Source organism: Sphaerodactylus townsendi, linkage group LG01, assembly GCF_021028975.2.
Source record: "Sphaerodactylus townsendi isolate TG3544 linkage group LG01, MPM_Stown_v2.3, whole genome shotgun sequence".
Lineage (NCBI taxonomy): Eukaryota > Metazoa > Chordata > Lepidosauria > Squamata > Sphaerodactylidae > Sphaerodactylus > Sphaerodactylus townsendi.
This window is the reverse complement of record NC_059425.1, coordinates 24,018,571-24,045,632: the sequence shown is the minus strand read 5'-3', so window position 1 is coordinate 24,045,632 and position 27,062 is coordinate 24,018,571. Positions and strand designations below refer to the sequence as shown.

The 27,062-nt window shown below is 45.0% G+C and overlaps 2 protein-coding genes across 6 annotated transcripts in view; one reads left to right on the top strand and one right to left on the bottom strand.

The window, feature by feature from the left end:
• The window catches only part of TMEM79 (transmembrane protein 79), a 29,916-nt gene extending 5,302 nt beyond the window's left edge, over positions 1-24,614 (top strand). For 2 of the 4 annotated variants that reach the window (XM_048513900.1, XM_048513906.1), the window contains exons 3-4: positions 1,974-2,187; positions 3,739-5,965. In XM_048513900.1, the coding sequence (XP_048369857.1) occupies positions 1,974-2,187; positions 3,739-3,955 (431 nt within the window). In that variant the 3' untranslated portion in view covers positions 3,956-5,965. Of the gene's footprint in view, positions 1-1,973; positions 2,188-3,738; positions 5,966-19,247; positions 19,379-24,575 lie in introns of those variants that run through there. The other 2 variants (XM_048513923.1, XM_048513914.1) reach the window with 2 other exon arrangements.
• Positions 8,463-25,933, bottom strand: LOC125442509 (glycosylated lysosomal membrane protein). 2 transcript variants are annotated; one of them, XM_048513880.1, is made up of 6 exons: positions 25,808-25,933; positions 19,860-20,117; positions 16,558-16,755; positions 14,508-14,726; positions 11,312-11,586; positions 8,463-10,537 (listed from the first exon to the last, which is right to left on the bottom strand). In XM_048513880.1, the coding sequence occupies exons 1-6, from the start codon at positions 25,892-25,894 to the stop codon at positions 10,369-10,371; spliced, it is 1,206 nt and encodes a 401-aa protein (XP_048369837.1). In that variant the 5' UTR covers positions 25,895-25,933; the 3' UTR covers positions 8,463-10,368. The 2 variants fall into 2 exon arrangements, with proteins under 2 accessions (XP_048369837.1, XP_048369845.1); XM_048513888.1 differs by lacking the exon at positions 25,808-25,933 and adding an exon at positions 25,768-25,802.
• Between the last annotated feature and the right edge of the window lie 1,129 nt (positions 25,934-27,062).

Genomic DNA, 27,062 nt, shown 5'->3' with positions numbered 1-27,062 from the left:
GGCCAGATGACTGCAATCGGTGTTTGGAGTACTGTTAAGTAGATCTGTCAGAAACATTGTGAAGGCTAGGGAAGCAGGACACACACACACCACAAGGGGAGGGGAAACATGTGAGTTGTTTTAAAGGTATTCTCCTTCTTAAATCTTCAGCATGTAGTATGGAGTGTAGAGAGCTTGCCTGTAAACAATGAAAGATGAGGCCGTGTCTGGGACAGTGGTAGAACAGGAGCAGGAAATTCCTACTCTGCCGTGTAGCTCACTGAAAAATCTTGCTTTTGTTTCTTTAAAATATTTCTTCCCCACTTTTCTCCGGTACACACAACTCTATTACTAACTTCCTGCAACCTACTGTGCAGGGTGTCATGAGCATAAGAAGCGGGAGAGCTGGGTTTGCTACTCTGAGCTCTTTGGAAGAAGGGCAAAAGCAAGATGTCATAATAAAATATGCTTCCGGCAATGACCAAATATTGTTTCATACAGAATACGCCTCCATGGATCTGCCTCCTTCCCTCCCGCAAGGAGCTCAGAGACTGTTGGTTTCATAACACCCCTGTGAAGAATGAGGTTGAGAGGATCCAAGTATCTCAATTAGAGATCTAACTTACTGTAAAGCTGTATAACTTGTTGCCTTTTGTGAAAACAATTAGGTGGTGTATAACCAGCCTGATTACCCTTCAGAAATGCTGCAATAGAGACAGGTGCCAGAACTGGCTGCTACCTTCCAATGAACTTCAGAAATGTTTATTATATTCTATAACTTTCTCTTCAGCTAAAGTATGGCTCCCAAAGTGATAAAAATACAGTGTAAGACATTAGAGACAAGTGAGTGAATCACATGGAAACATTTGTCTTGACAACTCTGAGACTGAACTCTCTGGGTCCTTGGGGATGGAACTGACCCCTGAAGAATGACATGTCTAGTAATTAGCTTTTAAAAAATGAAAAAAGGTATCCCCCAAAGGTAGAAATAGAAAACTGGACTGCACCTGGTAGCTTGGTACAGCTGGAAAATATTTGAAAAGCAAAGTAACACAGGCTTGTGTTATTTATTCAGGTTCCTGAATCCATCTTTCTTTAGAGCCGAATTGGACAGTTTTTCGTCAGTTGGGTGAGGGTTTTCTGACCTGACTTTCAGGCCATCAACCAAACGTCATACTGATGGGATCGTGACCACAGAGGAGGGGGGAAGTGGCTTCAGCCTCCCCTGTGCTGTTTTCCCAACATGTACAGTTTCCCAGTAGGTCTAATACAGGGGTAGGGAACCTTTTAACACTCAAAGAGCCATTTGGACCCGTTTTCCACGGGAAAAGAAAACACTTGGAGCCGCAAATAATTTTTGACATTTAAAATAAAGATAACACTGTATATTTTGGGTTTTTTTTACCTTTTACTCCACGCATTCTGAGAAGCGCATGGATACCGCCCGCCCTGCTGCCTGCAGGGCGGGCAAGGATGGGGCCAGTGGCTTGGCCTTGCTGGCCACCAGGAAAGCGCCCGCCCAGCTCCAATGGGGCGGGCGAGAGGGGAAGCCCAGTAGGCCGCGGGCAATTGGTGTGCCCGCCCTGCTGCCTGTAGGGCATGCAAGGATGAAGCCAGCAGCTTGGCTCGTGGAACCACAGTGCAAGGACAGAAGAGCCGCATGCGGCTCTTGAGCCGCAGGTTCCCTACCCCTGGTCTAATAGTACTCCCAACTGGGAGAATTGTGAAGGGGAGGCCAAAATCCCTGTGCGATCATGCTACAGTTCTGCTCCCAATTGGGATCCTGCGAACTTGGCCAATGGGTTTCCAGAAGTGTTAAATGTTTGAAAGCCTGGTTGGGGAATCCACACCCAACTTATGAAAAACTGTCTTTGTCTAGTTTGGCCCTTAGGGCGCAGTTTATATCACCACTGGCACAGGATTGGTGTCTGCTAGAAAAAAAACACGCGTTGATGTTCAGATGTGCTCTCTTTTGGCCTTCCTTTCCACTCCAGGCATGGTTGTATACGGCTTGTCCCGCCTGTGCTTTTCCTCTCTACAGCCCTTTGGGGAGCTGCGGCGGGAAGTTGAGATCCACCGCCACTATGTGTCCCAGTCGGTCCACCTCTTCATCCTGTATTTCTTCAACATCGCCGTTCTCTCCACTTACCTGCCTCAGGAAGGCCTCAAGCTCATTCCTCTGCTGACAGCCCTTTTTGCCATTTCACGGTAAGAGAAGCTGTCCTGCCAGCATCCTTCTGCAACCATGGCTGTCTTGGGGAATTCTCCCAGGTGGTATATTGTCAAAAGCTTTCACAGCCAGACTCAACAGGCTGTTGTGGGTTTTCTGGGCTGGGTGGCCCTGGTCTGGCAGTGTTAGTTCTCTCCTGTGCCACAGACAAAAACACATCGTCCTGTTGCATGCCTCTCAAAATATCAGCCATAGAGGAGGGCAAAACATTAGGAGCTAAAACTACCAGACCATGGCCACACAGTCTAGAAAACCCACAACAGCCTAGCTGATGGCTAGCTTAATTTGGGTAGCTGGGGAAATGTATTGATACAGGAAAGAGTTTAATCAAGATCATCACAGTGGAGGAAGTGTGGAAGTGTCTGTCTGATGCATTATGAAGCGTAGCCAGTGTTTAGTTATTTAATTTATATGCTTCTTTCCTCACCCGCAATGACCCAAAGTAGCTCATTCAAACATTGTTCTCTTGTTTTGTGACACAGGTTAGGCTTAGAATTGGCTTAGTCACCCAGTAAGTTTCATGTTGGAGTTGGAATGCAAACTGCATCTCCTAAATCCTAGCCCAGAACTCTAACTACCACACAGTTCTCTCAGTGTCTCAGCCCCACCTGCTTCACAAAGTGTGGAGAGGCAAAGGGAAGGAGTTTGTAAGCTGCTTTGAGACTCCTTATGGTTGAGAAAAGTGGGGTATAAATCTAAACTCCTCTTCTATACCACGCTAAGTGGTATTGTGAAGAAAGAATATAAAAAGTCCCATCATTGTATGGTGGTTAAGAGCAGTGGACTCTATTCTGGAGAACTGGTTTTGATTTTCCTCTCCTGTACATAAAACCTGCTGGGTGACCTTGGCCTAGTCACCGTTCTCTCAGAACTCTCTCAGCCCCACCTACCTCACAAAGTGTCTGTTGTGGGTAGAGAAAGGGAAAGTTTGTAAGCCACCTTCAGTCTCCTTACAAGAGAGAAAGGCAGTATAAATCCAAACTCTTCTTCTTTAATATTCTGGAAGCAGGGTCTGTGATAATTCTACAGGTTTGTGGGGAGATAGCTTGTATTTTGTTATCTTTCATTTACCAACCAAACCCCTTTTCACACACTGGTCTATTTATCTCTGGAGAAACAACCAGGCTGGCTAAGCTGCCACAAAGATCTGTAATATTTCTGGTGTTTAGTAGGATCTGTGAAGACTCTATCCACAAACGTCCAAATAACTCCAAGGAGTAACAGCTGCTCCCTCAAATATTTCCTCAAAATATTTTTGCTCTTCAAAGAACTGAGGTCTTGGCAGTTGGGATGACCGGCATAACTTTACCACTATGATGGGTTTTTAATGTGTAGCAAAAATCTTATTTCCCTTTTAATGATCTATACCCTTCATTTGCTGCCTCAAGATTACTCATTTGGTTAACACCCCCACCCTCCACTGGCATCACTAAAATGGATTAAAGTTCTTCTTGGAGGAAAGGTCTATTATGGAGTTCTCTGTCATATTTTTGACCATCTCCCTATCTTCATTCTTTTTTCCCCCTCAGGCTTCTGTACTGGCTAGCTTATGCCATGGGCCGTTCTTTCCGGGGGTTTGGCTTTGGCTTAACGTTCCTGCCCCTTGTCGCCATGCTTCTATTCAACCTCTACAGCATGTTTCTCGTGGACCCAGAGAGTATGTTTGCCATAGGAGACAACAGTGCAGAGACGCCATTGGAGAAGGAGAGGCAGTTGGAAGGCTCCAGGCCTAGATACTGGGGGTGAAGCAACATTGGCCAGAAAAAAACAGATTCTGAGGTGAAGGAGACATAAACATAATGACTGATGGGTTAAACAGGTGAGGGACTTCCTCAGAAGTGTTAATTTGGTAGAGGGCGTAGGCTAAGATATGCCAACAATGAGGACATTCTCCAACACAAGAGGTAAACTCTGGCTGGGCCTCAAAATAGGAAACTTCTCTGCTGTTAGTTGAAATGCCCATATATCTCTGCTTTTATAAAATGGTTTAACTGTAATGGTGGGGACTGTGACCTGGACCTGAACAGCCCAATCCCATCAAATCTCAGAAGTAAGCGGAGTCAGCCCTGGTTAGCACTTGAACAGGAGACTACCAGGGAAGACGAGTTGCTATGCAGAGGTAGGCAATGGCAAACCAACTCTGAATGTCTCTTGCCTTGAAATCCTAAGGGACCACCTTGTCAGTTGCAACTAGATGACAAAACAGGTGAGGGAGCCATATATAAATCTGTCCTTACAAATGGGGGGAAGTAAGTTGTAGGGCTATCAGTGTCAAGATGGGCCCTGAACTTCTTCAAGGATTCCAGGAGACCTCCAGACTACAATAATCAGCTTCTCTGGAGGAAACAGGATCTTTGGAGAGCAACTCCTATGGTATTGCATCCAGGCTGCACATTCTGCCCTCCCCGTCCAGCTCCCCCAAACCTCTAGGAATTTCCCAAGTTGCTGTTGTCAGCCCTAGCAAACGATGTCCCTCTACAAGGCTTAATAAAGTGTGATGCCTTAACAAGGAACATCTTTCTAACACAGACCAAACTGCATCAGACCCAGAGTGAAATGGGGACTGAACTATATTGCCTCTTCCAAGATTTTGAAATTTGAAAGAGGGTGTTTTGTGGCAGTAGCCTGAGCCAATCATATGTACCCTGTCCTTGCCCCATGCAAGTTAAATTTGTTATAAAGAAGGCAGTCCCTACTGCTGAATTAGACCAGTTGTCAGCTTAGTCCAGTGCTGTTTTTTTCCCAACTGGGCATCGTTCCCTTGAGGCTTTTTCCTCAGCTACTGCTGCAGGTCACAAAAAAAGCATCTTCTCTTCCCATGTTAAGGTTGCTCCTTATCTCCCTTGCTTTGAATTGACGTATTGCAGCGATTCCCAACCAGGGTTCCGTGGTACCTTGGGGTGCTGTGAGCATGTCCCAGGGGTACCGCGGCAACACTACCGGCCCCCCTCACTTTTGTGGTGTCTCCCACTGGCGCTAGCAAGGACATGGAGCTAGCCCAGGAGGCAAGGCCTGCCGAAAGGTCAGCAGCCAATTCCCGCACCACCACCCCAGTGCTTCCCTTCACCCTGGGAGGGGAAGGTGGGGGGATGGCAGGGGTACCGTGAGATATGAAGAGTGAGGTCAAGGGTACCGTGATGTTGAAAAAGTTGGGAAACACTGATGTATTGGCTTGCTTGTACTTCAGATAACTTTTTGCAGAATGAGCTCAGTGAGCGAAGGATAGCTTGCTGCTCCAAAAAAAGCACCTGTCTTGCTACCTAAAATAATGGGGATAAGCACAGTTGTCTGCCTACAAAGACATAGTAGCATTAGATTGCCACTTCGGGTTGCATTTTTGACAAGAGTATTGTCCTTTGTCCTATAGTTCCTTTTGAGTCTACATTTCCTGAGGGGAGAGTTTTCCCATGGAAGGATGGGTTCTTTTCCTCTGTTTCAGACTGGAAGGGGAGCACATTCTGGTAGCCAGACAGCCTTGTATGCTGGCTAGTTTCAGCTGCAGCTCCCCCCACCCCCAGACAGAAGGCATCAGAGAGAAAGAGTAACCCATAGACAGGCACCTTTCTGTCCCTTGTCCAAGAACATTTGTACTGAGTTTTACTGTCGTGTGTGTGTATATATATTTAAATTGTGTGTACTGCTTTGAGATTCAATTCTGGCTGAAAATAATAAAAATATAATCTGTGTTATTCTTGATTGTCAGTCAATTTAAGTTAAGAAGCAAATGAAGGGTGGAATAAAGATAATATAGAAGTAGGTTTGTCTGCCTGTGTATCTGTGATTGGGGTGGTTTGTTAAAATAAAGGCTGCTTTGAACTAGACAGTAAAATTCTGCCCCTTAGCTCCAGCATTCCAATTTAGGTAGGGCAAGGGGGAGGGGCTTTGCTATTCTCCCCCACAGGCTCTGTTTTCAATAAAAAAAAGTATTGCCCCACCTCCCCACCTTTGCATCCTGCAAGAATATCCCCTATGATGTCTAGTTGGGCCTGCTGGAACAAAGGCACCATTACCAAGCAACATAAAACAGGCTGAAGATAGCATAAACCAAGCCACTGTAAGACAGGCAGTTGCTTTTTCTTTTTAGATTGCTTCCCTTGCATATGCTTCCCTTCAAGGAAAGTAACTTGCCCTCTGATGTGGGAAAGACAACACAAATCCACCCTCCCCGCTTTTTTTCACATTTTCAACTGCAGTTTTCTCCTAGCACAGCCTTCCTGTGTGACACACCTTTAAGCTCTCCCACTTCCTACATTCTTGCAAAACCAGAAAGTAACACCTTCCTGATAGGTCTGAAACAGTTTCACCAATTAGCAAACATCTAAGGCAGCAAGAGCCTGCAATTCTGCCACCAGATCAGGAAGTTTCTGTCTCGTTCTCCTGCATTTTTATTTCCCCAAATGACAGCCAAGGTTGCTACAGAAAAGGGTACAGTGTGGAGCCCTGTTGGTAAGAATTTTTAACTAAAGGCATGCCCAACACATATGACAGTGATGGCGAACCTTTTTGAGACCAAGTGCCCAAATGGGAACCCAGGACCCACTTATTTATCGCAAAGTGCCAATATGGCAATTTAACCTGAATACTGGGGGTTTAGTTTAGAAAAAACGGTTGGCTCTAAGGCATGCATTACTCGGGAGTAAGCTTGGTGGTAGTCGGTGGCTTTGCTTTGAAGCAACCATGCAACTCTTCCAATGGGTGAATCACGACCCTAGGAGGGTTTACTCAGAATCAAGCCCCGTTGCCAGCAATCAAGCTTGCTCCCAGGTAAAGGATTGCGCTTTAGTTCTTTGCATGAAAATCAATGGGGTTTAACAGCGCTTAACAGGGTTACGTACACTGCTTCCCCAAAACGAGGTCTTAGGTTTAATGCTAATAATCAAGCCCAGTGGCCCAGGCCAGCCTAGATGGGGGGGGGGGCACTCTGTTTGTGCGTGCCCAAAGAGAGGGCTCTGAGTGCAACCTCTGGCACCCGTGCCAAAGGTTTGCCACCACTGACATATGACATAGTGGATACCTTTTCTCAGAACTGTATGTAGCCTGCAATTTCCTGCAAATGCAGCAGAGAGGCCAAGGTGTACAACTAGCTGAAGAGCAGGGCCATGAAAGAGTTTTATGAAAACAAAAATGGTAAGAAGGAAATGAGAGAGAATGTTTTCTCTTCTTATGGTAGACCCATTGCAATTGATGGACAATAGGGTCAGGACAGACGACAGAAGTACTAAATAGTAAGCATAACTGTCTTAAAGAATTTGCCATCAGAAGACTGACTTCTATGGGTAAAAAAAGGACTTGACAAACTTATATGGTTAGCTATCATCCCTGGTGCCTGTATGGAACGTTTATGTTCAAAGGCAGTCTACCTATTAGAAGAAGAAGAGTTTGGATTTATATCCCCCCTTTCTCTCCTGCAAGGAGACTCAAGGTGGCTTACAAGCTCCTTTCCCTTCCTCTTCCCACAACAGACACCTTGTGAGGTGGGTGGGACTGAGAGAGTTCAGACAGAACTGTGACTAGCCCAAGGTCACCCAGGAGGGAATGTAGGAGTGTGGAAACACATCTGGTTCACCAGATAAGCCTCTGCCACTCAGGTGGAGGAGTGGGGAATCAAATCTGGTTCTCCAGATTAGAATACACCTGCTCTTAAGCACACCACCAGCTGCTGAAAAGAGTGACAGAAACGGGGCAGTAGTGATGAGAATGAATCAATTCTGGAGGAAGGTTCAGTTAAGCCTGTCAAGTCTATGCATGAATGACCTCAAAAGCTTCTATTACTTACTCAGGTCTTGCAAACTGAGGACCGTGGCTTCCTTCATTGAGTCAACCCATCTTATACTGGGCATTCCTCTTTTCCCATTTCCTTTAACTTTTCCCAATATGATCCTGTCTTCTCATAATGTGGCCAAAATATGATAATTTCAGTTTAGTCAATTTCACTTCTAGGGAGATATATCCAAATCGTTCTCTCTTTACACAATTTCTCATAGAGCCTAAGCTTTCCCACAGCACATTTCACTTCCATTAACTCAGTGGTTCTCAACCTTCCTAATGCCGTGAGCCTTTAAAACAGTTTCTCATGTTGTGGTGACCCCCAATCCTAACATTTATCCATTTTACAGATGGAGAACACTGATGCAGAGAGTCTTAGGCGACCCCTGTGAAAGGATCGTTCGATCCCCAAAGGGGTCCCTACCCCCAGGTTGAGAACCGCTGCATTAACTAAACTCCAGCACACAGCAACTGAAGGAAAACAGTATGAAAAAAAATAATAAACTTCTTTAATTGGTCCAAGACAGATAAAACGGGAGACAAACATAACCCGAGCCTCCCCCTTCCAAAAACCACAGAAAATAAAAGCACTGGTTTGATGACATTTCAATGCTGTGCAGAGCAGAAACCACAAATTCACTCATCCTGAAAGCCCCCCCTCCCCGCAAGTTACACCTGTTCAGTTTAAGTCCACATCTCAATGGAAGACTTCATGTAATCAGGTACCTTCTGGCCTCAGATACACTAAGGCTGAGAAGCAGGGCTAGTGAAGAACATGCTGTTCCACCAAGGACAAAGCTAAGAACCAAAATGGCTGGGAAGTCTTCTAATGGGTCAGGATCCATGAAACATGCCCATGTGCAGGCATCTGGCACAAGTATCACAGGTCCTACATCACAGCTCGTCAATGCTGAGAAGTATCCCTCTGGGAGTAAAACAAAATGGCCAACACCAACAACAAACTAGGAATTACTCGACTCCCACCAAGGCTGAAAGGTTTTACCTGACCTTAGCACAAGCCCCAATTCAGCCCTCTACCAGCTCAGGAGACAACTAGGAAGGCCAAATGGAACAAACCAGCCTTTTTGCTCAGAGTGAAGGGCATTAATAAACCAGTATATTTTGTGGGGCAGAGGAAACTAACCTCTACGAGAAAAAAAAGATGTGTAACTTTATAGTGCAATTTTGTCTGTCTTTAGAAGGCAGCAGCCTGTAAACAAAACTACTGTGATACAGTAAGCCTTTTTCTATTAAAAATACCAAAAAAATTAAAAAGCTAGTTTCCATTCCCTGACCAAGGTTCCAGCAATTTTGACAGTAATACCACTGAAAAAAAAAGAATTAAAACATTGCTTTAAAAAGTCATTTATATCTACGGAAACTGCTGCCATGCCTCCATCTTCAAAGGAGAAGAGCTTCACGGGAGCCTCATTTGGAGATGCTGGTAGTCAGCCAAATGAAGCATTTTACAGCAGAAGAATCAACAATATTAGCAGTTTTGCATGAATATCCTCCCTGCATTAAGACAAAATTTTCTTTTAAAGACATAAGGGAACATTTTTTTGAGGGGGAGCCGGTAAAGGAGAGGTCTAATGTTGATTGAAAATACAGCTGAAATCTAAAGAAAGGAATCATTTCCAAGCCAGCTTTTGAGAATAGAAAATACCCCTTGGTTGGGGTAGGGAGTGGTATCAAATTTAATAAAATAAAATAAATAAAATTGAAAAAAATCCACCAGCCTGCTTTTAGGGTAAAAATTTCCTTGAACAGGCCAAAAAAAAAAGTAAACATTTTTAACTGAATGTCTGTGCAAACTGGGAACAGAGCCCCATAAAATCCAGCTTTCCTCAGCCCCAAAATTTCTTGAGATATCTGGAGACAGGAAAGTAAATTCAACCTGTCCAGCATACCTAATTTAAAACACACCCAAGACAAAAAAACAAACCACAGAACTGTTTTGGACACACTGAACGTAGAACCGAAGTCACGCACAAACTGAAAACAGTGCCCTGTGTATCCCAAAGGAACACATTAAGTGGTGCATCATTTTCAAGTATTGCTTGAGCACTAGAAGCAAACATTGTAAAGAAATGGTTGTCCGAAGTAGCTGAACTGTTAAATATGCTCTTTTCCTCAGTTCACAACAAGCCGCATGTCTGGACATGAAAGTAACTCCCATCCCCACCCCGAAATAGCGCCATAAGTCTTGTTAAGGGTACCAAAGCATATGAAAAGTCTCTCTTCTGAGATCAGTGATGCCACCATGAGGCAACCCTGTAGTAAATAACTCGCCCCAATAGCAGCTTCCCTTTGGAACAAACACCAGAAAAGAGTCTGAGGTTAGTTTGGTCTCACAGTCCGGGACAAACTGTCGGCCTCTGGTTTCGCAATGATCAGTTGATTGGTTCATATTCAGAATACCGTTTCCTTCGTGTAACTAATGCAGTGATGCTCCCTGCAACCAGCAGCACCACTGGAGTCCCCAGTCCCACAGCAAGGATGGCAATCACCAAGGTGGAAAAAGTGTCCTTTGGTGGTTCACCAAATCCAATCAGGGCAGACCTACAAGGGATGGCAGTGTTGGGGGAGAGAGGGGAGAGTGAGAGGAGAAACCTTAATTAGTGATGATCCATTTGTAGCTGTTGCTCCCTTCCCTCCCCAAAGTCTCCCCCATTGCCAAGATGCAACTATTTAGAACAGGGCTCCCTAACTCAGTGTCTGCCAGCACCCATTTTTGCACCTATCAGGTGTGTTTAGAAAGTGCATGGTGCCAAGTAGAGCTTTAGCCCAGCAAGGCTTCTGATTGGCTGCACAGATGTTGCTTTCACTGCTGTTGCCACCTCAGCAGAAGGATCTACACTTTGCCACTGAAGTTACTCTGTGGTAATCATTTTGTGGCTCCCTGTGCCTCCTGCAGTACCCATGTTGTTGCAGTGCCCACCACGCCATGTCAGGATTTCAAATGTGCCTGCAGGCTTGAGAAAGTTGGAAAGCCCTGCTCTAGAATACCAAGTAGATTGATAGTGTTGATTATAATACACATCAAGTTAGGGCCTTTTTGACTCTATTTACTGTCATAAACACACTTAGGCCTAGCATGAACTTTCTCTCTCCACCTTAAACATATAAACGAAACTCAAAATCTTATACTTCCTTAACAGAAGCTGAACTTTCTGTTAATGTCTATTGCTGACTGCTTCCCCTGAGCGGTTGCGTATGACCTTCCGTGAGATCTGAACCACTCATGCCGTAGTTCTGGATCCCAGCAGGTGCTTTTTAAGATGTCATATACACACACAAAAAACACCACCCAGCAATTCAAAGATAACCTCTCACCAGCTCAAGTAGCGTCCCTCTTCATAGGCTTTGCTGTCCTCACTGCCAAAGGAAATATTGATGGCAGCTACACCATAGTGACTCTCAAGGTCCTCCAGAAAGTAGGCATGGGCTATGCTAGACCTGGGAACGATGCAGTTTGTCTGCAACTGGTAATACTGGCAATGGATGCTGTCCGCCCGCTCAGCATGCTGGGACCTGTATGCTGTCGTCTTCCATTGGAGGAAACTGGTCATGGTGCTGTGATTGTGGGGCACAGAAACCAGTTGCGCCATCTGTTGGAGAGTGAGGTGAGAAAGGGGGCAGCTATCAAATTGGACAGAAGAAATATGGGTGGCCGCTATGTAACTCTTTCAACAACAATCTCTCCAAGGCCAGTGATTTTTCTGAAAGATTTCTTTCTTTAGAAAATCCTTGCGTTATGTTTTCAGCTGAAAAGCTCTTTCAATGGAAGCCTGGACACTGCAAAGAATTCTGGGAATTGGGGAAAAGAGCCCAGAGAGGACAACGGTGCTTCATGGCACCTTTAATGCTTCCCTACATAAAAAAAACTAGATTTGCATGCAAACCTTTTTCTTTACTTCAAAATGTCCAGGTCCTATTGGCATCTAAGTATTGCATGCAAAGGACTGCAACCAGTGGTGGGATTCAAATAATTTAACAACCGGTTCCGAACTTCTGGTGGTGGGACTCAGTGGTGGGATTACAACTGGTTCTCCAAACTAGACAAAAAAGTAGCTACTGGTTCTACCAAGTATGAATGGGCTGAATCCCACCACTGACTGCAACCTCAGTCAGTTAGACCAACCAAATAGAAGAAATCTTCTAAAAACTAATGGTAAGGCTGAAAATGAGAAGTACCCACTCAGAAGAGGTCTTCTCTCCTCTAAGAGAAGAAGAAAATGCCTCTTTTAATATGAAGATTCCTGCAATGAATGCACATATCTAAACCCAGGGTATGCCTTTTTCTTCAGAACTACTCCCCTCACCCCATCATCTGTTTATGGTCAGTTTAAAACTTGCAGGATTATTTTCTTTAAGCTTGGAACAATCCTGATAGAAGACTAGCACAGCACAAAGTTGGTGGATTTGAACTTTTTAAATCAGTTGTTAGCTTTGCTAGTTGCCGACATTCCAAATCCAGGCTAAAAATTTGAGTCAAACATATGAATCGTAGCAGTGTCTACAGCAGTGGTTCTCAACCTGTGGGTCGCGACCCCTTTGGGGGTCGAACGACCCTTTCACAGGGGTCGCCTAAGATTCTCTGCATCAGTGTTCTCCATCTGTAAAATGGATAAATGTTAGAATTGGGGGGTCACCACAACATAAGGAACTGTATTAAAGGGTCGTGGCATTAGGAAGGTTGAGAACCACTGATCTACATCTCTTGCGTCTCCTCTTGGGTACTAAAACAGAAAGTTGGAGGAAGAGCGCAGGAACCACATTTTTTCCAGACCACCTAATCGGGTTCTTTTCTCAGGTGACAACAGGGACAGATGTTATATCACTAACTTACTCAGAATATTTTTTAAATCAGAACTTTCTTTTAAAGAACTCAGAGCAGTTTATGCATTGAACCCTTCCTCCATTTTATCACAACAGCCCAGTGGTGCAGGTTCATCTGAGAGCGAGTGGCTTGCCCACCATTGCCAAGCAAATGTTATGGCAAAACCAGGATTTGAACGTGGGTCTCCCAGATCCTAGCCTGATAGTATAACCACCACACCACACTGCCTCTAAAGCAAGTCAATCATAGCCTAGACATCACATTAACTAAAGCAATTAAAGGTGTGAATGGGTTAATCTCTCATCAGTGACTGGGCAGAATGGGCTAGAATTTTATCTGAGGAAAGCCGTGTGGTATAGTGGTTAAGACTGTTGGAATAGGACTATGTACACTCTGCTCAACAAAAAGAACTAAGTGAGGTCGCGCATGCTCAGGCGGAAGTCGGAGCAACATGTGGCAGCACTGTAAAGTGGCCCGATTCTCTGACAGCATTTTAAAACCTTATTTAAGTTCACTTCCATTGAATCAATTATCTATACTGGAAAACATAGCACTGTGATAAACTAGCATTTATATTGTTCCAGATGCCTGTTATTAAGACATCCTTTTTTTATAAAGCTGCGTGCTCCATTTTCTTTCCTGCCCCTGCTGTGGGAAAGAAAATGGCAGGGAAACTTTACAAAAAGGGAAGTCTTGATAATAGGTGTCCAAAACAATATAAATGCTATTTTATCAAAGTGCTATGTTTCCCGGGACAGATAATAATCATTTTGATTGGAGTGGAACTTAAATAAGGTTTTAAAACACTCCCAGGGAATCGGGAGGATGGGGAAAGCAGGCATTAGGACCCAGCGGATATTCAACATAAAGATGACCCAGGAAGATGTGAGGAATTAATTCACACATAGACCCAGATTGAAATCTCCACTCAAGGTTCATTGAGGGGCCACTCACCACCTAACCTTCAACACAGAACTGTTGCAAATATAAAAACAGCCTAAGCTTCTAAATAATTCTAATGTTGAAATCTCAGAAGCTGTTGCTAGATTTTTACTCTGTGTACTGAAAGTTGAGCAATAATGATCTTTTTATTGTATTTGAAATTCTTGGCACTGGTTTTATGCCTAATAAAGGTTTTGGATTTGGATTTGGATATAAAAACAGGGATAGGGAGAACCATAATCACAAGTTCTGTGGAGGAGAGTAGGATAAAAACTTTCAATGTTTTTAAAAAATCATTTGCACCACTTGGCATGCCCAGAATTCTGTCGAAATTCTATTAGCCAAACTCTGCTTTAACCCATCACAAAAAAACATGTTAGAAGGCAACTTTGCTCTAACTCAGGGGTCTGCAACCTGCGGCTCTCCAGATGTTCATGGACTACAAATCCCATGCTGGCAGGGGCTGATGGGAATTGTAGTCCATGAACATCTGGAGAGCTGCAGGTTGCAGACCCCTGAGCTAGCTCCTTATCCAATAGTTAAGTTCTACACAAAGGCTGACGCTTGTTTGAAAATCACTGTGCCTAGCCCCAATTGCCATACCCCAGAAACACCTTTCCATAATCTCAGGTGCATGGAGCCAAATCTAATTTTTTGGCTAAAGGCACATTATACTTGTTTAAAAGGGTGCCCCAGGTCTCGAGTCCCTGGTATTGAAAGAATTCCAACAACAAGCCTACACTGTACCTCAAATATTGTTGGGGTATACTCATCATCAATGGAGCGGATAGAGTCCATGCGCTTGTGCTCCCCTCCCTCTTCCACTGTGATGATTTCCAGAGCAAAGTGGGAGTGGTTACCCCGTGGTGGCACCCCATTCACGACAAAGTTGACCTTGGAGCAGTTGGCTGTGTGGAGGAGATGGGGGAGTTGGGTGTCACGACTGCTCTCTTCATAAGCCGTCACCTGAAGATGGGAAGGATTACATCAATGTTGGAAGATAATTTGGCAAGTTAGTTCCTCACTTATGTCTTTGCTTCTGCTACCTGTGATGAGGGATGAGAAGTTATCCAGTGGTAATGATGGAATAGACAGCATGCTAATCAATTTTGCAGATGACACCAAATTAGGAGGGGTAGCTAATACCCCAGAGGACAGGGTCAGAATTCAAACGGACCTGGACAGCTTAGAGAGCTGGGCTAAAACTAACAAAATTAATTTCTACAGAGATAAATGTAAGATACTACGTTTAGGCAGAAAAAAATGAAATGCACACATATAGGATGAGTGACACCTGACTTGACAACAGTACATGTGAAATGGATCTGGGAGTAGACCTGAACGTGAGACAGCGGTGTGATGCGGCAGCCAAGAAAGCCAGTGCAATTCTGGGCTACATCAATAGGAGTATAGTGTCTAGACCAAGGGATGCAATAGTACCACTCTATTCTGCATTGGTCAGACCTCACCTGCACTACTGTGTCCAGTTCTGGACAACGCAATTCAAGAAGGATATTGGAATGGAATGGGTCCAGAGGAGGGTGACCAAAATGGCAAAAGGAGATAGAAAAAGTGCAGAGAAGGGCAACAAGGATGATTGAGGGACTGGAGCACCTTCCCTATGAGGAGAGGCTGCAGCGTTTGGGACTTTTTAGTTTGGAGAGGAGACGGCTGAGGGGGGATATGATTGAAGTCTATAAAATTATGCATGGAGTAGAAAATGTTGACAGAGAGAAATTTTTCTCTCTTTCTCACAGTACTAGAACCAGGGGGCATTCATTGAAAATGCTGGGGGGAAGAATTAGGACTAATAAAAGGAAACACTTCTTCACGCAACGTGTGATTGGTGTTTGGAATATGCTGCCACAGGAGGTGGTGATGGCCACTAACCTGAATAGCTTTAAAAGGGGCTTGGACAGATTTATGGAGGAGAAGTCGATTTATGGCTACCAATCTTGATCCTCTTGATCTGAGATTGCAAATGCCTTAACAGACCAGGTGATCGGGAGCAACAGCCGCAGAAGGCCGTTCCTTTCACATCCTGCATGTGAGCTCCCAAAGGCACCTGGTGGGCCACTGCGAGTAGCAGAGAGCTGGACTAGATGGACTCTGGTCTGATCCAGCTGGCTTGTTCTTATGTTCTTAAAAGGTCTGCATTCCATGCCCTACAAGGAGGGTCTTAGGGAGCTGGGTATGTTTAGTTTGGTGAAGAGAAGGTTAAGAGGTGATATGATAGCCATGTTTAAATATTTGAAGGGATGTGATGTTGAAGATGGAGCAAGTTTGTTTTCTGCTGCTCCAGAGATAGAGACAAGGTATGGATTCAAGGTGAAAAAAAGAGATTCCACCTAAACATTAGGAAGAACTTCCTGATAGAAAGGGCTGTTCAACAGTGGAATACACTACCTTGGAGTGTGGTGGAGTCTCCTTCTTTGGAGATTTTTGAACAGAAGCTGGATGGCCATCTCTCAAGAATGCTCTGATTGTGTATTCCAGCATTGCAGGGGGTTGGACTTGATGGCCCTTGTGGTCTCTTCCAACTCTATGATTCTAAGTCAGGAAGAAGGCTTCATTGGCCAACTACAGGGAACTCTAGCCCCCTCCAGTTTCCGAAATTCCTCCAAGCCCTGCCCATAATTTCAGGCTTATAGGAACAGATATTTCCTCTCCTTTCAGATACTCTGCCTCTCAGTCCCCTACATCCACCTTCTCCTAACCAACCCATCATTTCTCATCCTCTGTTCTGCTCAGTTTCTTTCCTGCTGCTTAAGAAACACTCAATTGCCCTGCTATTTACCTCAAAGGATATACTGCCATTCCCAAAGGCTCCATGGGGGCTTGAGGCAGCACCCTGAAATGTAGCTGTCAGCATGGTCTCGTTCATCTTGCCATCAAGGCTTTCCCATGTAAAATTGGCCAAATCATAGGTGGGGTAGAACTGATCTGCAGGCACCTTGAGGAGATTGGACGTGTTGACACCGTTGTACTCAAACACCTAGAAATGTTCAGATGAGAAACCCATGAATGTACAGCTTTTTCCACAATCCAGTTGCTAACCTGCATTGGATGAAGATTGTCAGAGCACTGATGTAACATCTGTCTGATCATCAAAATCTAACTGACAGCTAACTGACAGGTAACACCTGACACAGAGTCATTCTGGGATTGATTGGTAAAGAACTGTGATAGGCCAGTAAACCAGATATAAGGCTGCATATATATATATACTGAGGATATATACCAGTGGTGGCGAACCTATGGCATGGGTGCCAGAGGTGGCACTCAGAGCCCTCTCTGTGGGCACACGCAAAAAGAGTTCTCCACACACACACACACACACACACACACACATCTAGGCTGGCCTGGGTCTCTGGGCTTGGATATTAGCATTAAACCTAAGACCTAGTTTTGGGGAAGCAGTGTAGGTAACCCTGTAAAACGCTGTTAAACCCCACTGATTTTCATGCGAAGAACTAAAGTGCAATCCTTTGCCTGGGAGTAAGCTCAGTTGCTGGCAATGGGGCTTGCTTCAGAGTAATCCCTCCTAGGGTCGTGATTCACCCATTGGAATAGTTGCACGGTTGCTTCAAAGCAAAGTCACCGACTACCACCAAGTTTACTCCCAAGTAACGAATGCCTCGGAGCCAACCGTTTTTTCTAAACTAAAACCTCAGTATTCGGGTTACATTGCCGTGTTGGCACTTTGCGACAAATAAGTGGGTTTTGAGTTGAAATTTGGGCACTCGGTCTCGAAAAGGTTCGCCATCACTGATATATACTGAGGACTATGAGACACTTTTCTTCGCTTTGCCTTGCGAAGCACTTTGCTTGTGAATTAATGTGAGAATATTGTGCTACTCTGCTATAGGGGATTTACCCCATACCTTCACAAGATGAACCAAAAGGAATCTACGAAAAATAGTAGTTTTTTTCGTACGAAAAAATAAGTTTTTTTCTCACCCTCATCAGACATCAACACCTTTATTATCATTTGAGATGTTTTTAAGCCGCCTTTCCACCCAATTAGGTCTCTAAGGCAGCAAATATGAAAGCATTAAATCGTTTGAGTATTAAAACAGCATTTACAATGATTCAATAAAAATACATAAGCCTACAACACCGAACCAGGGAGGAGGCCAACAGCAATTATTGGGGGAAAGCCCAACTAAATAAAAAAAAAATCTTCATCAACTGGCAGAAGACACTGACAGAGGAAGACAGATGAATCTCCATGGGAAGGAGTTCCAAAGTTTTGGTCCCTGTTCTTGGGTTGTCACCCCTCTAGTCTCAGATGGAGTGGCAACCGCAGGAGGGCCTCCAATTTATTTCTTTTATTGGATTTGTATGTTACCTTTTCCCGGTCATGGTCAGCCACAGAGTGGCTCGCATCACAGTTCAAACATGAATGTTAAGAATCTCTACAATAATTAAAATCCTATTACTTCACAATTCCAACTGTAAAAATTCAAGCGGCACCCTTAATAGTACATTGATGGGGGTCCTGGAGAAGGAGGGAAGGAGAAAAAGAAGGGGAAAGGAATAAAAAAACAATTAAAGATACTAACACACAAGAGAGAGGGGGATATGAAGGTCAACTGAGATGTAAAGGGTCACAGCCCCAGCCGTAAGCCTGGCAGAACATCTCAGTCTTACGGGCCCTGTGGAATTGGACCAAGTCCTGCAGGGCCTGGGTCTCACTCAAGAGATGACTGGAGTGAATGAGTCATCTCATATAGGAAAAGGCTGCCTTTAATGGCCCGAGTTATTAGGGTCTTAAAGGTCAATACCAGCACCTTGAATTGAGTCTGCTAGGAAATGCATAGGGTCAGATTTTGCCCCATCTCCTAAGTCTCAAAACAGCCCACAAGGGATCCTTTGTAGTTATCGTTTGACCCCACATTTTGCACACAATGGAATATCAAGAAGATCACAAAGTCGGCTGCTTGTTGATGCAGCATATCTGTATACTAGCACAGAAATATTGTAAAAAGGGGACAATGAGCCGGGATGCCCCTGGTTCAGCTCTCCCATCAATCATTACCTCTCTAGGTATCCTTATGTCAACTGTTTCCCCAACTCAGCCTCTCAGTCAATCCTATCAGCAAGATAATAATTGTAAAGAGGGCCTTTCTTACAGAGCGGTTGTGAGGATGACTGATATAACAATGATAAAACTGTCTTGGTGCCTTGATGTTTTGCCTAAATCCATCGCATTGCAGCCAGCTGAGGCCCCTCCCCTCCCAAACCCTGCCTCTCCCAGACTCCACTCCCAAATCCCCAAGAATTTCCAACTTGGAGCTGGAAGCCCTAAGACAGTGGTGGCGAACCTTTGGCACTACAGATGTTATGGATTACAATTCCCATCAGCCCCTGCCAGCATGGCCAATTGGCCCTAAGATGTTTCTCCAGCCTGAATCTTGGCGGCAGAGGCGTATCTAGGAAAACTGGAGCCTGGAGACAAAATCTGAATTTTCCACATCTCCCCAGGTCAACCGTCCAGAGCCCAGGTCTACTGCCTGAAGCCTGTGCCAGCATCTAGGTCTGCTGCCTGGAGTTTGTGCCAGCACTGAGGTGTACTACCTGGAGCTCATCCAGGTCTTCTGCTCAGAGGTGATGCAGGCGTCCAGGTCTACCGCCTGGAGCTGGTGCCGGCACCCAGGACTATGTGCGTCTGGGGACATGGGTTACGTCACACACATGGGTTACCCCATGTCCCCATGGATGGTATGCCCCTGCTTGGAAGTCCAGAATGGAAAGGGGCTTGAAACAAATGGAAGAAAACAGGGAGCTGTAGATCCCCTCTTTACCATCTGATTAACCAGCAAAGCTCACTGGGAGTGCTCATGTGTGTTCAGTTTACACACAGGCCCAGATTTACACCTGGGGATTTGTCAGCCTCTTCCCGCACCACACTGGGAGCAAGCCCTCCCTTGCTTTGGAAACCAAAACCAAATTGCATCTCTTCCTCAAAGCAAAATCTGTTTCTACCTCCTCCTCATGGCAGCCATTTTGTTAATGGCACCCACTACCCTCTCAAAATTCCAGAAGAGCTCGCAGGCTCAAGTAGGTTGGCGATCCTCAGACTCTCTTGGAACCCACCTTTGCAAAGATCACTGCTGTGGAATACAAGACACTGTCAGCGGGTTCAACGTAGATGGCTCCATAGGGAGAGGGGGAGAAAAGCTTGGTCCAGTTCACATGAAGGGTGCTGTTCTGGCTTCCCGTGTACACCAGCAACACTGTGGGTGCCCCAATGGTGCTCCATACATAATGGATTGTATCATTGTGGCCCACAGCCCAGACATGCAAGAGGTTATGAGAGGAGCTGTTTAACCCAGGGTTGTATTCCATGGAGACCTAAAAAAAAAAGACATTCATGCAAAAGTTTAATTCAGTTGCACAAAGTAGAACTCCCACTTCCAGCATAACAAGCCAGACCCTGGCTAGTTACATTGACTTCTCTTTCAGGTGGGTTGCAGGGGGGCAATTTTGCTGAGAACAGGTTGTTGATGGTGATGTGGAAAACCTGTCCTCACTCTACAGTACCCACAGTGTTAAAACAGTAATTCTATCCTTTATGTTTATGTAACATTAAAAATTAAGGACATCAATACTATAAAAATATGTAATAAGTTTAACACAATAATGAAACAGGAACTAGTGGTAACCTGAACAGAACCAATGTGTGTGGTTTTTTTTGGGGGGGGGGGGACAGGGGACAGACTGAGAAAAACCCTGTTGAAAAAACACCTTAAAGCACAGTTTAAAAAGCTCTGACCGGGATGCTTTCCAATCTTACAGAAAAAAATCGAAGAGAACACACAGACTTTGGATCACTCAAATATCTTGGCGCTAAGCTATGTAGGGCTTAAAAACCAATACCAGCACCCTGAACTAGGCCAAGAAATGATCAGCACAAGTGAGCCCAATCGGGACAATACATTCTTTACAACGGTCTCGCATCTGCTGCCTTTTTATTTTAGGAGAAAGGAGGTGACAAGGAGTGACATTACAAAGGATTATAACGTCACACGTACTGTGGAGAGAGTGTATAAGTTTTTCCCCCCACCCAGAATCATTAGAATGCTAAATGAAATTTGATGGACAGACAAAGAAAATATATAATTACTGCAATGGCATCCACACCGCAAGCGACTGGCTTCTCTGGCATCAAAAGAGAAGTGGAGAAATTCATATCATTAACACCTGAGAACGTTCATGTTATTATTCATATTATTAACACCTGGGTACCTGAAAGAGTGAATCCGCCCATATATTCTTGCCCGGACACTGAGGTCAGAGTGGGAGGTGGGCATGGCTGCCCTCCCATTCAGAGGTACTGGGGGGCGGGGATGAGGGCCTTCTCGATAGTGGCCCCTACACTTTGGGATGCCCTCCCTCCAGAGGTTCACCAGGTGCCCACTCTCTTGGAGTTTTAGCACTTGGCAAAGACCATCCTCTTCTTCCAGGCATTTGGCTGATTTCCCCCCCATTGGGAGCCCCCCCCCCCAGATGTCCAAACACCCCTCAATTTTTTGTGGGTGGGTGGGGTGTTTGAGATTTTAGATCGTTTTAGGGTTATATCGTGATTTGACTACTCATGGATTAGATTTTGTATGGTTTTTATTGTAACCTGCCCTGGGGTGGGAATAAATGTAAATAATTAAACGTATCTACTTCTGACCGGCGCGTGAGAACATTATAGCACCCAGCCCTTATATAACACCCAGCTAAGACTCCTTGGAGAATATTGATCTGTGAGAGTTGGATCTATTCGCCTGACCAACCCCCCAAGATTTTTTACCACCCATTTCACACCAAGACTGTGTGCAGAATTTAAAAAGTGTCCCTGAGCATGTGCAGAACGTCTTCCAATGGTGTCACCATGTTTCTAGAATTAGGGACACAGTTTTCTGAACTGAAAGTCGGGGTCTGAAGTCCTGGTAGCTGTTTTTTCAGGTGCTTTTTCAGGGAACAAGAAGTGGTTCACTCGCAAGAGGAAACTGACATTACTTTGGATCAGTTAAAGATTTACAAGTTTTTTAATGGTTTTATTTGCATCAAAGCCTTTGTAGACAAAGCAAACCAGCTGACACCCACGCTCTCTGTAGTTCCCAAGAAAAGTGCCCACATAAGCGTTTCTACTTCTTCCTCAGAGAAAAACAAAACCAGCTTAGTGCAGAAAACAAGGAACGTTCATCCCTTGGCAAGTTACCAAGGAGAATTTTTTTCTTGGGCAGAGCACATAAAAAACAAGCCCGCCTCACTGCAAATGAGTAATTCCGCTGGTATTATCACAAACTTGGATTCGAGTTCACAGGGAACAGTCAGATTTGTTTCACTGTCACCAGCAGCCTCAAAGGAAGAAGTGGGGTGAATAAACTAAACACGACCGAATAGCAAAGCCCTGCTGGATCAGGGCAATGGTCCATCATGACCAGCATCTGCACTAGTAGCCAACTAGATGCCTCCAGAGAAACCCTGTCAGGACCCCCGCAACAACATCTCTCTCCTACAGTTTGTCCCTTCATTTAGTACTTAGAGCTTCTAAATGTGGAGGCTTCCCATTTAGCCATAACGGCTAATGACTGTGGATAGATCCAGTGGTGGGATCCAAAAATGTTAGTAACAGGTTCCCTCACCAGCCCCCCCACCCTCAGCAAAGGGGGCAGAGGCGTACCTAGGCAAACCTGAGCCCTGGGCAAAACCTGAGTTGGATGCCCCCCCATGGGCAGCCACCCCACCACGACCCCCCCAAATTTTTTTTGCACCAGGTCATTTCTAAATCATCATCACATTATAGAAAATGCCTCAACTCACAAATCTGAACACAGCAATGGTGAAACACACAGGTTCTTTGATAGAGACTGGTGAGATAAAAGGTACGAATCAATGAATCAATGAATTGCAGTACCTGAAAGGGATTAACCCAGTTCAGCGAGTTACATTATTAGTCGCAATTGCTGTATGGAACCTTCACGATCAAAGGCAGTATGCTTCTCGGGGAGGCAAGGGCGTGGAGATGGAAAAGCGGACCCAATTAGTAACCCCTTCTCGGCACACACAAATAATTAGTAACCCACTCTCAGGAACTGGTGAGAACCTGCTGGATCCCACCTCTGGATAGATCTCTCTGACTCCCTCAAAAGCCATCCAAGTTAGTGGTTATTACCACAACTCATGGCAGTGAATTTCTCAAATTAAAACTGTGTACCTTGTGAAGACACAGTGAACATGAAATTCTGGGTTGAGTTTTTTGGATGTTCTGAGTGAGTCTGGCCAGGTCTGATTCTGGTACAGGTGTGTACCTAAGAAATCCTAAACTTCTAAAGTTGTAGCTTTCCTATACCAGATAATTTAACTCCTAGGCAGAGATTCACCTCAGTAAAATTGTAGGTTCGTTCTGGGTATAGTGCACAAGTAAATACTATGAGAGACTCTCTGCTTCTATTCCAAGCTTGCTTATTAAAGCACAATTATTGCATTCTTAGGTAAAGGTAGCCCCCTGTAAAAGCACCAAGTCATTAGTGACCCATAAGGAGACATCACATAATGATGTTAACTAGGTAGACTACATTTATGGGGTGATCTACCATTGCCTTCCCCCAGTTGCCTACATTTTATCCCCAGCGAGATGGGCATTTTGTTCTTAACATAGACTACATCCACAACATAGACTATCATCCATCCTTATTATATATATAATTAAAGGAGAACAACTACATGAGTCCACAAAGATTTCTAACCCCCAAAATAAGCAGATCACAGATAAAGAGTCCCATTTGAGAAGATGCTCCCAATCAGTATAGCTTCCTCCATTGATAGGATTTTTAAAATAATCTCCCAACAATAGCTAACTGTTGCACTTGATAAGTGCGCACGTTCTTGGCTGACTCATCTCATAACTTCAAATACCATACACCACACTTAAAATAACCTTACAGAATATATTTAAAAGTTAGTTCATTTTCACTACTTTTTATCTTGGCAAAGTCTATTTAAAAACAGTGATTACAGGCTTCTCATACCCATGAATATCTTTTGACCATCAACCAATTATTCCCACCTTTGTATCATAACTTCACTTCTGCGAAGTTTGACATTCTTGCAATTCTCAGACATTTGGCTGTACCTGGGCCTCAAAACATTGCAACTACTGATAATGGGTTAGACAGCTTCTAATCTACACAAAGCCATATAATTGTTGCCACTCTGCCCTCTTCTTCTTACTGCCCTTCAAGTCTATTCTGTTCTGGGGCTCTTCGGCAAGCTTACCTGAGGTCAGGTTTGTTCTGATTATGTGTACCACAACATCCTCTATGTTTTTTGCTGTATCTGTGACGCTGAGCTTGTTTTTGAAACAGATTGTCTCAAAAATATCAAACAGGAACAGGGGAGGTCATCCATATATTATAGGCAAACTAGGTGGCCCCTTAAGGTGCAAGGCTTTAAGGTTAGATCAAGGTGAATTTCAAGGAGGATTAATGAAAGGTGTTCATTGCAAATACTAAATAAATACAGATAAAAGCTTGGTCCAGGCTTTGCATTTTCCTCTACATGGAAGGAGGCAAAATCACAGAGCCAAAAACCCTCGGGTGAGACCCAAGTTGGAATATTCTACACAGGAGGCCCACACAAGACCAGAGCATACGTGGAATTGCACTAGAGTTGGGCTAAACCTCAGAACTTTGTCAGAACTGAGTCTCAGACTGGGGACTCGCACGAAATCTCACCCTGAAAAAATGGGAGCCAGGCGTTGTTCTTAAGTCATATCTCCTTGCCTTTATTAGACTGTCACCCTATTTTCCCTCCTAGGAAAAGATGACGACTGGCCCATGGACATCTAATTACAACAGAATTATAGAACGCTTTCAGCATTATAAGCAGACCACGGACATGGGTGCAAAGACAGCAAGTAGCCCCCATGATCTTTGATTAGGACCAATTAAAATATAACCAAGAGAGGCAAGCAAGCTTTACAGTTCCACCGAATGCTGTGCCAAGCTGGATGCTCAGTTTCTAAAAAGCGGAAGGAAAGAGAAAGCGAAAGTTTTATCAGGGCCTGATTGTGAATCTTGTAGAATTTTAAAGGGGGACAAAGTGCTTCTTGCAGACTGAATTGGACTAGATCACAGGGCTGCCCAGCCAAACTTCCTGCAAATTTAGGGTCGAAATTGGGGAGGACAGAATCTGGGATGGGGGAGGGGCACAGTAGGGTTGTGATGGAGTAGATGCCATTCTCCAAAGCAGCCATTTCCTCTAGGGGAACTCCGGAAATCTGCCGTAATTCCTGATCTCCAGGACCCACCTAGAGGTTGGCAACCCTAATTATAGATGGGGCAAAATGCAAAACAGATTTCAAAAGGCACCAGAGTTTATCACTATTGTGTGTGTGTCGTGGGGGGAGGGAGCAATATTGGCTGAGACCATAAAAGCAGTAAAACCAGATGCTGCATGATACTACAGAACATATAAAAATCCAGAACTACTAGCCTCATATTGCTGATGAAGCTGGGGAGAAGTTCGAGCACAGCAAGCTGAAAACTGGCAGCCCCCTAGACCTCAGTCCACATTCTGAACTGCCACACAACTCACAAAGCTTTGGGACACACTGGGATTTTCAACCAGATCTCTCCACCCCAAGACCAATGCACTTTCTTCTTCAACTCCCAATTATTTTGGTCTCTGTTTCTTCTCCCCCACCCCGCAGGCCTGCTGTTGCGCATGACGCTTGCGGCGAGATTACAGTCCCTCAGCTGGACTAACAGAGGAAAAGAAGCGCGTGCCTCTGATCATACACAGAGTGCCTTTCTTTCTCTCCAATCCCCATTTTCATTCAACACACTGAGGATTCAGCTTCCCTAGGCCAGACTGCATAGCAGGCAGGCACGTGTAAGTCCCAGCAGCAATTTTTTTAAAAGCATTAGGTACAGAACAGACTATAGTTGAAACTATACGCCGATGACTATTTTAAACAGATAAATCTTAGCAGGACACGAAGGGGTACCTTCTGGAGTCCAGAAAGCCGCCTGTGACTTCCAACCTACCTTCCTCCTGTAACCCTCCGGACTCCCCGCCAAGCTGCCCACCAACCACAGGAGAGGCAGCAAAGCCCACCTTCGTTCAACCAGCATGTTGATTTCAATGTAGCAATTCTTCGGCCAGCCACATGATTCGGCAACTGATCATTCCGGTTCTTTCTTAAAAGGGCAAGGCATTTCCCTCCCACCCCTTAAAGGGGCATGCGCCTCGTCATGGGGCCGCTGCACGGAGTTCAGAGAGAGTTGAAGCGAGTCGAATTATTAGGGTTTATTTGAATCCTTCCGGGCTGGACAGGCGACCAGCGTAGCTAGCTGAGCTTATAGAGTGATGGAGGCAAAACACTCGCTGAGAATCTTGTGACACCAGCAGGAGAACTTTTTCTGATGTTGCCTTCTGAACTGGTACTGGGTTTCAAAGATCTGCTGCCTCTGGATGTGGAGGTTCCCTTTACTCACCGTTCCTAGTAGCTTTTGATACACCTCTCCTCCATTCATCTGATTCCCTTTTAAAGCCGTACTTGTGACCACCACTATTTCCACTGACAATGAACTCCACAATTTATTACACTGGTTGCGTAAAGCAGGATTGTGTCACTCCTGAATCTATTGCTTGTTAACTTTATGGGATGCTGCCTAGTTATAGTGTTATGGGAAAGGTGAAAAGAGTCTCTGACTCCACTTTTTCCACCCCATGCAGAATTTTATAAATCTTTATCATATCTTACCCCCGGCCCCATCATCTTTTTTTCTAAAATGAAAAGACCCAGACTTGTTTTTCCTCCTAGGAAAGACTTTTTCACCTTGATCCTAAGTCATCTTGGTAGCCCTTTTGGACACTTTCTCCAGCTCTTCAGGAGCCAGGGGAGGATGCTGTAGAGCAGGGGTAGGGAACCTGCGGCTCGAGAGCCGCATGCGGCTCTTCTGCCCTTGCACTGAGGCTCCACGAGCCGAGCCGCTGGCCCCATCCTTGCCCGCCTGCAGGCAGCAGGGCAGGTGCACCAACTGCCCACAGCCGGCTGGGCTGCGCCACGGGCTTCCCCTCTTGTCTGCCCCATTGGAGCAGGGCAGGTGTTTTCCCAGTGGCTGGTAGGCCGAGCCGCCGGCTTCATCCTTGCCCGCCCTGTAGGCAGCAGGGCGGGCGCACCAATTGCCCGTGGCCAGCTGGGCCGCACCGCGGGCTTCCCCTCAGCTGCTTTTAAAGCAACATTTAAAAAATAACACAGCAGTGCAGTGGTCAATCAGAAGCCTTGTTAGGCAAAAG